The sequence below is a fragment of the Rhinatrema bivittatum genome, chromosome 7, assembly GCF_901001135.1.
Source record: "Rhinatrema bivittatum chromosome 7, aRhiBiv1.1, whole genome shotgun sequence".
NCBI lineage: Eukaryota > Metazoa > Chordata > Amphibia > Gymnophiona > Rhinatrematidae > Rhinatrema > Rhinatrema bivittatum.
Genome location: NC_042621.1, coordinates 221,659,153 through 221,671,811, shown reverse-complemented (window position 1 = coordinate 221,671,811; position 12,659 = coordinate 221,659,153). Strand labels below are relative to the sequence as shown.

The 12,659-nt window shown below is 42.9% G+C and overlaps 1 protein-coding gene across 2 annotated transcripts in view; it reads right to left on the bottom strand.

The window, feature by feature from the left end:
- TBC1D12 (TBC1 domain family member 12) overlaps positions 1–12,659 on the bottom strand; it is a 253,268-nt gene that overhangs the window by 58,308 nt on the left and 182,301 nt on the right. For both annotated transcript variants that reach the window (XM_029609872.1, XM_029609873.1), the window contains 4 exons: positions 9,321–9,403; positions 7,393–7,510; positions 7,177–7,283; positions 6,036–6,116 (listed from right to left, as the gene is read on the bottom strand). In XM_029609872.1, the coding sequence (XP_029465732.1) occupies positions 6,036–6,116; positions 7,177–7,283; positions 7,393–7,510; positions 9,321–9,403 (389 nt within the window). The remainder of the gene's footprint in view (positions 1–6,035; positions 6,117–7,176; positions 7,284–7,392; positions 7,511–9,320; positions 9,404–12,659) is intronic.

Below are 12,659 nucleotides of genomic sequence, written 5' to 3'. Positions count from 1 at the left end.
GGCGGGTTTCTTGAGGACTAACATCCTGCTGTCCTGTGAGAACACCTGTTACAGGTAAGCAACTCTGCTTTCTCACAGGACAAGCAGGATGGTAGTCCTCATATATGGGTGAGTACCGAGCTGAGGATGCCCGAGCAATGCACCAAATGTACCCAAAGACGTGCAACAGGCACAACAACTAGGGTGGAAATTTGGTTAAAAGGGCATCCTGAACCCTGATGAGTTCGTGGAAGGATGTTGGTATACTAATTGGCAAATAAGTTGCGTAGGACAGACTGGCCGAAGATGGAATCTTGTCTAAGCAATAATAGGCTGTAAAGATATGGAGAGAGCTCCAGGTAGCAGCTTTACAAATGTCAGAAAGTGGCACCGAGCAGAGGTACGCTAGTGAAATCGCCATGGCCCTGATAGAGTGTGCCTTGACACGGTCTTGTAGTGGAATGCCTACCTGTTGATAGCAAAAAGAAATACAGTCCTCTAACCAGGAGGAGAGGGTCTGCTTTCCCACAGGTTTAATCAATTTGATGGTATCAAAAGAGACAAACAATTGAGTGGACTTTCTGTGGGCGGCTGTACGGTCTAGGTAGAAAGCTAGAGCATGTTTACAGTCAAGAGTATGCAGAGCCTGTTCTCCTGGATTTGAATGGGGCCTGGGAAAGAAAGTGGGTAGTATAATGGATTGATTAATATGAAACTCCGATACTACCTTAGGCAAAAAACTTAGGGTGAGTGCGGAGTACTACCCTGTCATGCAGAAGTTTAGTGTAAAGCTGGTAGGTGACTAAGGCCTGCAACTCACTAACTCTGCGAGCAGATGTGATCACCAGAAGAAAAATCACCTTCCAGGTGAGATAGCGGAGATCACAGGATTGGAGAGGCTCAAAAAGCGGTTTCATGAGCTGCCCCAAAACCACGTTAAGGTCCCAAGAAGGGGCCGGAGGGCGCAATGGAGATTTTAGGTGCAGCAAGCCCCTCAAAAAGCGTGTTTACCAGGGTTTGTACCAATATGGAGACATCCCCGACACCTTTATGGAAGGCGGCCACCGCACTGATATGAACTCTGATAGAGGACGTTTTCAGGCCTGACTGACAGGTGCTAGAGATAGTCAAGAAACTTCGCTGTGGAACAAGTGAAGGGGGTCGATGGACATGGAAGTACACCATACTGTAAACCTGTTCCATTTACAGCGATAAGACCTTCTTGTGGAAGGCTTTCGCGAAGCTACCAGGACACAGGAAACCGGCTCTGAAAGATTAAGAGGTTGAAGTATTAACCTTTCAACATCCAGGCAGTCAGAGACAGGGCCTGGAGGTTGGGGTGACGTAGACATCCGTCGTTCTGAGTGATCAGAAGCGGGTCCTTCCCCAGAGGAATGTGTCGGCGAATTGATAGGTCCTGACGTATTGGAAACCACACCTGGCGTGGCCAGTGAGGGGCTATCAGAATCATCAATCCCCTGTCCTTTCATAACTTCACGAGAGTTCGAAATTGAGTGGAAGTGGAGGGTATGCATAAAGGAGACTGCTGGTTCACGAGAGGGAGAAAGCATCCCTTGGCTGCAAGTGTTTGCTGCGAGTGAGAGAGCAGAAGTTTCCTACTTTGCAGTTGTGGATTGATGCAAAGAGGTCTATGTGAGGGTAACCCCAGTTTTGGAATATTGAGTCCGCTACTATGGGGTTGAGGGAACACTTGTGAGGTTGAAAAGTGCGACTCAGCTTGTCTGCCAACACACTATCCACTCCCGGCAAGTAGGTGGCCCTGAGGCACATCGAGTGGGAAAAAGCCCCCGCCCATATCTGTGCAGCTTCCTGACACAGGAGGCAAGAGCCCGTTCCCCCTTGTTTGTTGATGTACCACATGGTTGTCTGTTTGAATCAGGATGACCTTATTGGTGAGGTAATCTTGAAAGATCCTGAGAGCATATCTGATTGCACCAAGCTCTAGGAAATTTATCTGGTGTTTGGCTTCCTCTGGAGATCAGATGCCCTAAGTTTGCAGGTTTGCAACATGTGCACCCCAGCCGAGGTTGGAGGCATCTGTTGTCAAGGTTATTTGAGATTCTGCAACCTGAAATGGAAGGCCTTGAAGAAGACTGGATTGGTTTATCCACCAAGCCAGCGATAAGCGGAGTTGGTTGGTGATGTGGACAATAGTGGACATTTGGCTGAGAAGACTGAATCCACTGCGATTTTAGAGTCCACTGCATTACTTATGACCCAGTAAGATCAGAAAGTGATGTGCAGTTGAGTGTTGTCGAGACTGTAGTTGATGGGCCAGAGAATGATAGGGTTTGAGATGGAACTAGCCTGGACTTCGGATAGTTTATGAGGAACCCTAGGGAGATCAGGGTATGCAAAGTGAGACGTAGGGACGTCAGTGCAGTTTGATGAGTGGGAGCCCTGAACAACCAATCGTCGAGATAGGGGTAGACACGGACACTGAGTCCTGAGATAGGCTGCTACCGTGACGAGACACTTGGTGAAGATTTGTGGGGCAGATGCTAGGCTGAACGGCAACACTCGATACTGGAAGTGCTTTGGGCCTATTAGGAACCGCAGGAATCTGCGATGTGACGGAGTGATTGAGATGTGCGTGTAAGCGTCCTGGAGGTCTAGAGAGTAGAGCCAGTCTTTCCTTTGCAGAAGGGGAAGTAGAGAACCCAAAGTCACCATCTTGAACTTCTCTTTTTGTAGGTTTTGTTTAAGGCGCGAAGGTCCAATATTGGGCGAATGCCACCTGACTTTTTTGGGATTAGAAAATACCGGGAATAGAATCCCTGGCCCTGCTGAGAGAAGGGTACTGGTTCTATTGCTCGGGACTCGAGGAGGATGGAAACTTCCTGATCGAGAAGGTGAGAGTGGTTGCATATTCCCCATGTCAGCCGAGGTGGGGAATCCGGTGGAATGGTGAGGAAGTTGAGGTGGTAACCTTGAGTCACTACAGCTAGTACCCACTGATCTGTCGTGATCGTGTGCCACATGCTGGTGAAGTGGCACAATCGACCTCCTAGGGTACGGAAAGAAGAGAAGGTTGGGCACTGCTCTCCAGGACGGAGTCAAAATCCGGATGCCGGGCCCGGCTGAGGGGCTGGCTGTGTCTTTTGGGTCCGAGGTTGTCTGGATTGGCCTTTTTGGTAAGGCCTGGAAGGACAACCTCTGGAAGCCGGAGGGTAATATATCTCCTTGGTTTGTATGCAGGCCTCTTGGAATCTCTTCTGAAAGATCTCTTGGAAGAGGAAGAATAATCAGAAGGTACTAAGGAGAGTTGGCAGAGAGTCTCATGGTGGTCCTTGAGCTGTGCCACTGTTTCTTGAATCTTTTCACCAAAAAGATTATCACCAGCACAGGGTAAGTCAGCTAACCTATCCTGTACTTCTGGCCTGAGGTCAGAAGACTTGAGCCAGGCCCATCCTTGCAATATTCCTGCTGCAGAGACTCTAGAGGCAGTGTCGAAGATGTCATATGCAGCACGGACCTCATGTTTGCCAGCATCTAGACCTTTTTGAGCAAGGGTATGAAGCTGGTCTTGAAACTGTTCCGGTAGAGATTCAGAAAAATCTTGGATCTTTTTGAACAGGTCCCTGTTATACTGAGTCATGTATAATTGGTAGGAGGCAATGCGAGAAATTAGCATTGAACCATGAAATACACGTCTGCCCAATGCATCCAGGAACTTTTTTTCTTTTCCTGGAGGTATAGGAGAATGAGGTTTGGACCGTCTTGCTCTTTTCTGGGCTGACTTCACAACCACTGAGTGATGATCTAGCTGTGATCGTTGAAAACCAGGAGCTGACTGTACTAAGTAGCATCTGTCTTACGATTGACAGGTGGTACAGACCCTGGTTGCTCCCAATTTCTTTCCAATAGATCAATAAGGATTTCATTGTTCTGGAATAGACATGATTTCCTTAGGAGCATCAATGAACTGGAGTACTTCCAGCATCTTGTGCCTGGAGTCCTCTTCTGTCTGAAGCTGAAAAGGAATTGTTTTAGACATCTCCTTTATAAAATTAATGAAGGACAAATCCTCTGGAGGAGAACACCTTCTTTCATCAGGAGGAGAGGGCTGTGAAGGTAGATCATCAGTGTCCTGGGACGTGTCATCGGTCCGGGGATCATAAGGCTTGTCACCAGCTCCCATGGGACCATCAGATGGGAGAAACGGTGCTAATCCTGAAGGTCCAGGCATCGATGGAGTTGGAGTGGTACCGAAGGCATCGACAGAATCGGCGACATCGATGGACGCGTCGGTGGCAGCATTCCGGAGGGCGGAATGGAGATCGGTGTTTCTTCTTCATCTGACGATAAGGGTATCAGTGTGGAAGGAATTGGAGCCACCGGTTTCCTCTGTTCCACAGGTTGAAGGGCACCGATTAATGCATCCATTCTAGCCAGTAGCGGTGGAAGAGCCATGGGTATCGGGTTGGTGACCGGCTCGGGAACCGGCATCGATGGAGGTTTGAACCCCTGGAGTGCTTTCCTGATAGCCTCTTGGATCATCCGATCCAATTCCTCGTGGAAACCTGGAGCGTGGAGCCCCGGATCCGGAGTAGGAGGCAGCACTGGCGTAGCCGGAGGGTCCACCGGTGAAAGTGGAGTCACGGCTCCCGGCACCTGTCCAGGTGGGGAATGCCTTGGTGACCCAGACACAGAAGAGGATGGGGCCTTTTCTGGTCGGGATTTCTTTGTCGGTGGCTCAGACGACGTCGATGCCAAGGGTTTGCCTGTATTGGTGGCCTGAGCTTTTTGATGGCGGTATCGATGTTTTTCACTGTGTTCTCCCTGGTCCTTTTCCCGCAGATACAGAAGCAGTCGACAATCGCGGAGTCATCGAAGCAGGTCGGGCAGCAGCGATTTCACGGTGCTGGCGCGAAGTAGACGGCACTGGTTTGGACGATGTCGAAGCTATCGATGGAGTTGGGGTTTTAGACCGAAAGAGAAGTTCCATCTTCTCCAGTCGAGCCTTGCGACCTTTTGGTGTCATTTGGGCACATTTGGTGCAAGTTAGGACATCAAGGTCGGACCCCAAACATATCACGCAGACCGTATGAGAGTCAGTGATGGACATTGTTTGAGTGCAGTCGGGGCACCGACGGAAACCAGACGCCATGGCCTCAACAAAATTTAGCCGCAGTGCGGTCGATGGCCAGTAGGCTGTGAGGGAAAAAACCAGACGGGAATCAACCGGAAGCAGGTAAAAAGCTTACCGTTTGACCGTGGAGTAAAATTATCGATAGAGGGACCCCTGTTGGGTAAACATTTTTAAACTTTATTGAAGAAGTTCCGTGAGGAGAATTCCTGTCAGGAATATCTGAAGAGCTCCTTAACCCGTGTGGCTACTGCTGCGCGGAAAAAAAGAAGACTGAAAGGGGACCCCTGCTGGATGCAGGGTTGGAGCCATGCTGAGCATGCCCAATAGGTGCCAGTCAAAGTTCTAGAAACTTTGACAAAAGTTTTCCGTGATTGGGCTCCATCCTGATGATGTCACCCATATGTGAGGACTACCATCCTGCTTGTCCTGTGAGAAAATACATGCACAGGACCTGTGTGTATGTATTTTTACCTACGGTATGAAGAGGCATTCTTGTGGGCAGGGTTTGGAATTATGCCCATATATTTTTATTTTCAGAAGTATGCACAATTTTCCTGAAAAAAGAAACACACACTTAGGTATAAATGTGTGCTGGTAGTTTTTGAGGGATAAGTTTCAAAAGGAAAAGAATGTAAAGTCTGTAGATAAAAAGTACCTGCAGACATTACACCACTGCGGGCAGTTGTAAAATTACTCCCCAGATTGCTGCCTGCAACTTAATTTATCTACATTTTACCCTGACATTAACTTTTACAAAATTTCAGTTCTATGGTTTTATTTTCAAAACATCTATTTTTTCTCTACTAAACAGAAGCTAAAAAATATTGTTTCATTCATCCAATAGTTTAGATAAAGGCTTATGATGATAGAAAACCTTTATTGACTGTGCCCCTGGCTCATAATTATATTTCATACTGTATTAAATATATTTTTGGAAGCCGACCTTCTGCATCATTCTCTGAACCTGTGTCACTGAAGCTCCTCCATCGTTCCTTAGCTCTGGATAGAAAAATTTCATAGAGCTCTGTAAAGAAAAAAACATTCAAATACTAATGAATAAAAGCAAACTTCACAACTGAGAATAGTCAAAATCACTCAGAGCATGTAAGCATTGTGCCGATATGTGAACAAAAGAACAGAGTAACCAACTATTAAATGTAGAATTCAAGACTTGATTATTGCTATTATTAATCCTACAATTGCAGGGTACAAGAAATATCTATTACACATAAATACATGTTTAAGATAAGGTTATTCTGCTTAGATCTAATTATCCTAATAAAGAGTAATCCATGTATTTTATTTTCTAAGTAGTGCTATCATCACAAATTCACAAAACAAATTTAAAACTTGGCATTTACATGTTTAAGTTATCAGGAAAAACGAGTCTACATTTTATCTATTGTCATTGCCCAAACATGTATATATGGTCCTGATACAGTTTAGCTTAAAGGAATTGAAGATTTTTCCCCGATAGTGCTACATTTTAGCACCTGCCAAAAGTTCCACAGTGTGTTGTATGCAAGTTTTGCTGATACAGTTTTTTCTATGAATTTCTTTCCTTTCTTGAGATTGCAAGAAATTAAACCATTGTGCAAAAACATGCACCATTTCAAAACTGAGCAAAAGAAACTGATTTGCAAGCTTTGTGAATTTTGTCTTAAATTAGGAAACTTTAATTTCACCAATAAAGTTTCAAAACTGGCAACTGACAGAAATGATAGCTCAATGTGAAACATTTTTCAAAACATTTCTGTAGAACGTACATTTTAAAAGTATTCTGTTTATGTGACTTTTCTGAAAGATTTTTAGATCAAAATTTTGTAGAAGGTCTCTAAATAAAAGGAGGTCCCAAAGATCACCAGCCAGGATCCATGACACTCAACTATGCCCATAAAACTACAAAGCCAAATGTGATTTACTATTTTAAATAAATTTAATGTTGTAAAGGGTTTTCAATTTATAAGATCACTTTTACAAACTATTTTGCAAACTGTCTTGCATTTTACTTTCGAAATTCTTTGGTTAATATATAGTTCTTCTTAGAACAATGCAATCAAATTTACCAGCACTCTAAAACTTACCTGGTGTGATGTTGAGCTCATTTCCTATAGCCAAGCTCCATACCTTCCCACGAACACTAGGAGGTAAACCTTGCCACCACAGCTCTCGAACTTTTCGTGTGTTCCTTCTGAAATAAAAAATATAAAGACATGTACTTACCATATACCAAGCAAATATTAATCTCTAATATTAGTTGCACAGAGTTTAGTTTATATTGGACTATGCTATTCACTTACATGTTTTCCCAATTTGGAAGAATTTCAGTATTCCAAATCACCATGGCGCTTGCTATGTTCTCTTCTTGCTTGAATCGTTCCTTCATTATTTTCTTCCTTTTCTGAGCCTCTTTTATTTCTATGTTAAATATAAAATAGCTTCAATCTACTGAAACAAAAATAGTTACACTTTTGTGTCTCAGAAGCTCAGCTCATACTGCTTACATTCAAAACCTAATTTACCCCTAGATTTATCAAAATGCTATAAGTATAGTGGAAATAGCATCTGTGCTATAAAAAAATGGGCATAGTTAGGCAAATTGTAGAGTTACCGCTTCGCATAGATAAATACCACAACGCATTGTATATTATCGTGTTGCACTTTCAACTCTGGGTAGATTGGGGGGGGGGGTAGTTTTACATGCACAGAGGAATTAACTGCAAATTTGATATGACTGATGAATTTCTATCACTTGAATTAATGAAAAGTACCAACAAGAGGTGTTTACTACAAAGCAGTCTCTACTGCATTAAGGCCTTATCGCATGCATTAGGGCCCTAACTTATTTTGATGAATGACCCAGTTAGAGCGCTACAGAAAAAAATAAACTGCTTTTTTCTTGAATACAAATATACACATTTTCAGTTTGCATGTTACTTGCTTTGCATGAGTAAAATTCAGTTCTCACACCTGTGCAATCCTGGGCCTCTTGGCCAAGACAACTAGCAATTAGTGCTATGGTGATTTTTAGCTCATTCAAGGGGATCTGACTTGAGACTACTAACTCATTTCATTCAGATTATCAAATTTTTTTTTTATAGTAATGATTTTTGGTCACTACTGACCTGAGATGGATTTGAATTGTTGACCTAGAGGCTAACTGTTCTGTAAACCTGTATCAATCTCCCAAGCCATCTAATCCCCACAAATGTTTTAATTATTCTTCAGAAAAAAAAAATGTAAGAGGGCTATTGCCCTCCTACAAAAAACAAATGCCAAAGAAGGATAGAGCAGTGTAAATGGTTGCCACAGATCAAGAATGGGGGAATAAGTCTATTTGCCAGTCAGAAGTTTGTCATGGAAATGGATTGCCTCTACAATACTTCCTTTTCCCAAAGACCAGAGGAAAATCTTCATGATAGACCAAAACTAACACTATATAAAAAGCAGAGTTGATTAGCTATAACAGGTGTGCTCAGAGTACAGCAGGATATCCGTCCTCGCAAGTGGGCGACATCAACTGATGTAGCCCAGCCTAGAACTTTTATGTCGACATTTATAGAACTTTGGCTGTGCCCTACTGGGCATGTACAAGCTGGCATGATACCATGAGTCCATGCAGGGGCCCTTCAGTCCGCTTTTTAAACTTAAACTTGGAGAAGCCAAATCCAAGAGGAGGGCAGGAGAGTTTTGTGAGGCCTGACATCCTGCTGTCCTCTGCAAACACCATCCTTACAGGTATACAACTTTGCTTTCTCTGAAGATGAGAAGGACGGTAGGCCTCACAAGTGGGAAATCCCTAGCTATAAAACAATGTCAATGGGTACAATAAAAAATTTTTTGTTGGCAACAGTTTCTTTTATATATATATATATATATTTTTTTTTATGAGAACTAGCCTGGAACAGGCCCTAAGGAGGGAAAGGCCCTAAGGAGGGAAAGGAGATGGGTTCTGAACCCCAAAGAGATTCCGCAGGACAGACTGGCAACCTGTTTTCTGGAAGCACCTTCAGTTAAAGCTTTTGGAATAACACCGCAAATGACGATTAGACCGGACGGTAGTTTGTTATACTGCCGGTGTCAGGCTTGCTGATGCGGTTCCATCGCTTTCAAGACATGCATGTTTAAAATAAGCTTGTTCACAATCTGTCACAGTATTGAAAATATCACACAGTGTCCTTTTGTTGTTTTTGGATCACCCACTTTTGCCATCCTAACAAAATCATACCTCTTTTTTTTGCCTCTGCCACCATCTCATCATATTCTTGTCTATGGCGTAAAGCCTCCTCAACTGACTTGGCAGGAAGATTTCTTTAAAAAGAAAAACAATAACCCCCCCAACAGAAAATCATTAGTCAGCTCCCTACATAGAGTATTTCTAGACTAATCTTCATACTACATCAAGTAAATGCTATCTATATCCAAATTTTAAAATAAGTATTTGATATTATAATTGTATTACACAATACAGTGTTTTATTTGTATTTATTTATAACATTTATATTCCGCAATCTCTCAGCAGTACTGTCCAATGAAAAGTCTGCCATTAATTTATTTGCTATGTATAACAGGATTTTTACCAAGACTTTTGTATTGCAGAAATTAGCATATTTTCTTACACTCTAAATATTAGAAATCTAATTCACAATATTTCTATTTACAGCACAGATCATTACAAATTCTGCAGCATTTGCAGGAGCTTTTGGGTAATTTTTAGCCAAGGCACCTGTGGTAATTATAACTTTTTAGCAGTCTGCGCTGCATATTGGGGTAAATTTTAAGACCTGCATGCGGGCGTACATGCGCTACCCGGTGCGCGCAAGGGGGTGCACACTAGTACACCTTGCGTGCACAGATGCCCGCGGGTTTCCCAGGCCGCTCCAAAATCGGAGCGGCCTAGAAGGGAACTTCCCTTCCCCCTAACCTAACCTTCCCACCCTTTCCCCTAACCTTTCCCTCCCCTAGGCCTACTCTAACCCCCCCCCAAAAAATTTTTTTATCTAACCTTTTGTGCTTGCCTGAGGCAGGCGCAGGTTACGCGTGCCAGCAGCCTGCCGGCACGCAATCCTCCAACACAGCGGCAATGGCCTCTGGCCCCGCCCCTGCCCTTTTTTGCAAGCCCAGGGACTTACACATATCCCAGGGCTTTACGCGCATCGCTGGGCCTTTTTAAAGTAGGCCCGACGCGTAGGGCTTTTATAATCCGGCCCACTGTTTTTACCAATCTTTGTAAGGAGAATATCTATATAATTACTACACATGGCCTCAAGAATGCAATTATTCTTGCTCTTCAAAAATATTTCAAGAATAAAGATTTTTCCTTTTGTGGTCATAAAATAGAGGTATTTCCGGATGTTTCTTGAGCAACTCAATCTCAAGGAAACAAAAGGTACTGGCCTTAGGAGCCACATTTTTCCTTAAATTCCCATATAAGTGTTTGATTAATTATCAAAACAAGTTTGCATTCTACAACCCAATGCATTTGGAAACTTTTATTACTAAAAGATTAAGGAACTTGATCAGAGAAATGTTATAGCTTTGAATGAGTCTTCACCAAATGCCTGGCAGTGGTGGCAGTGCACCTCAGATGTTTATAGTAAAATACCAGTTCTCTAAATTTATTTTAATTTATAATCATCTACTTTTCTCTTAAAAGTGTTCCCCCTTTCATGGAGACTAGATAATGATTTGGGAATTGTTTTATAGTTACCTGTGATTTATCTTTGGTGATATTGCTGAACAAGATAAAATTATTCTGTACTATTGCTACTAATTTTTAAAGCTCTAGACATACACAGCACTGTACAGATACATATAAAAAGACAGTTCCTGCTCCAAGTATCTTACAAGCATGACACACAAGTGTGTGGGAAGCATACTTATTGTACAGAAGTGTTTAAAATGTAAAAGCTGTTTCAAAATGGTGAGATTTTAGACCAGACTTGAATATGACCACAGAGGAGTATGGTGCACCAAATCAGGAAGTCTGTTCCATGCATGTGGCACAGCAAGGTAGAAAGCGCATAGGAGAGAGTTGGCAGAGGGGGAGAAGGGCACAGAGGAAAGCAACTTACCCAGTGATTGCGGCTCATGAGGAAGGTATAGGAAGAGAGAGGCAAAGATAAGTAATGAGGAGCTGCAGAGTGAATACATTTGCTCTGTATATGGAAGTGGATGGGGAGACAGCATAGCGAGTTGAGAAGAGGGGTTAAGTTGTGATAGTATCATTAAAAGGAAGATAAGTCGTGTAGCCAAATTTTAAATTTATTGCAGTGGAAAAAGATGAGGCTTGTGAAGAGCAATTTGCAGTAATCTAAAAGGTAGGAGGTGAAAATAAAGTGGATGACCATTTTAAGAATTTTTTTTTAACAAAGCAAAAAAAAAAAAAGAAAATCTGATTAGCGGAGCACCTAAGAGCATAAGATTTGCTATACTGGGTCAGACTGAAGGTCCATTAAGCCCAGTATCCTGTTTCCAACAGTGGCTAATACAGGTCACAAGTACCAGGCAGGATCCCAAAGGGTAGACAGATTCCATTTCTGCAACTCCAGCTTAATAAATGGTTTATGGAATTTTTCTCCAGGAACTTGTATAAACCTTTTTTAAACGTAGCTACACTAATAACTTTCACCATATCCTCTGGCAATGAGTTCCAGAGCTTGATTATGTGTTCAATAAAAAAATATTTTCATTTCATTTATTATATTTATTAATTGCCTAATATAGATAAGGCCTAAGTGATGTACAAATAAAATAAAGGAAAATTGGATTCTTACCTGCTAATTTTCATTCCTGTAATACCACAGATCAGTCCAGACCAGTGGGGGTTATGCACTCCCACCAGCAGATGGAGTCAGAGAGCAAAGCTTCGAGGCACTGGTATCCCAAGTGTGCCACCTGCAGCTCATCAGTATTTAATCGATACCCAAGCAAAGTATAATTGACAAAACAACATCTAATTCCCGAAACAAATGACTCCAATACTTGAAAATCAGGTTTGAACCACGGTTCATAACAAAAACCAAAATATTATGGAATCATTCTGATAAGATTCCCTATGTACAGCAGCTAACCATTAGGTAAATCAGTGTTTCGGCAGTAGCACCCGGGTGGGATCCTGGACTGATCTGTGGTACTACAGGAACGAAAATTAGCAGACAAGAACCAATTTTCCTTTCCTGTACATACCCAGATCAGTCCAGACCAGTGGGATGTTCCAAAGCCACATTATATCGGGCGGGAACCCAAAAGACCCGCTCGCAAGATGCTCATCCTAAAAAGTACTTGGTCCGGATCCCTAACATCCAGATGATAATGCCTTGTGAAAGTATGCAGGGAAGGCCATACTGCGGCTCTACAAATCTCCTCAGGCAACAACTGACACTCCGCCCAAGAAGCCGCTTGCGCTTTCGTCGAGAGCTTTCAAAGCAGTTGGGACGGGGCGACCCTTCCCAATGTAGGCCAAGCAAATTGTTTCCTTCAGCCAGTGAGCCAAGGATGCCTTACATGCCTTTACAAAAAGGTGATCTGATTTTCGAAAAGAGTTAGTGACCTTCAAATACCGAAG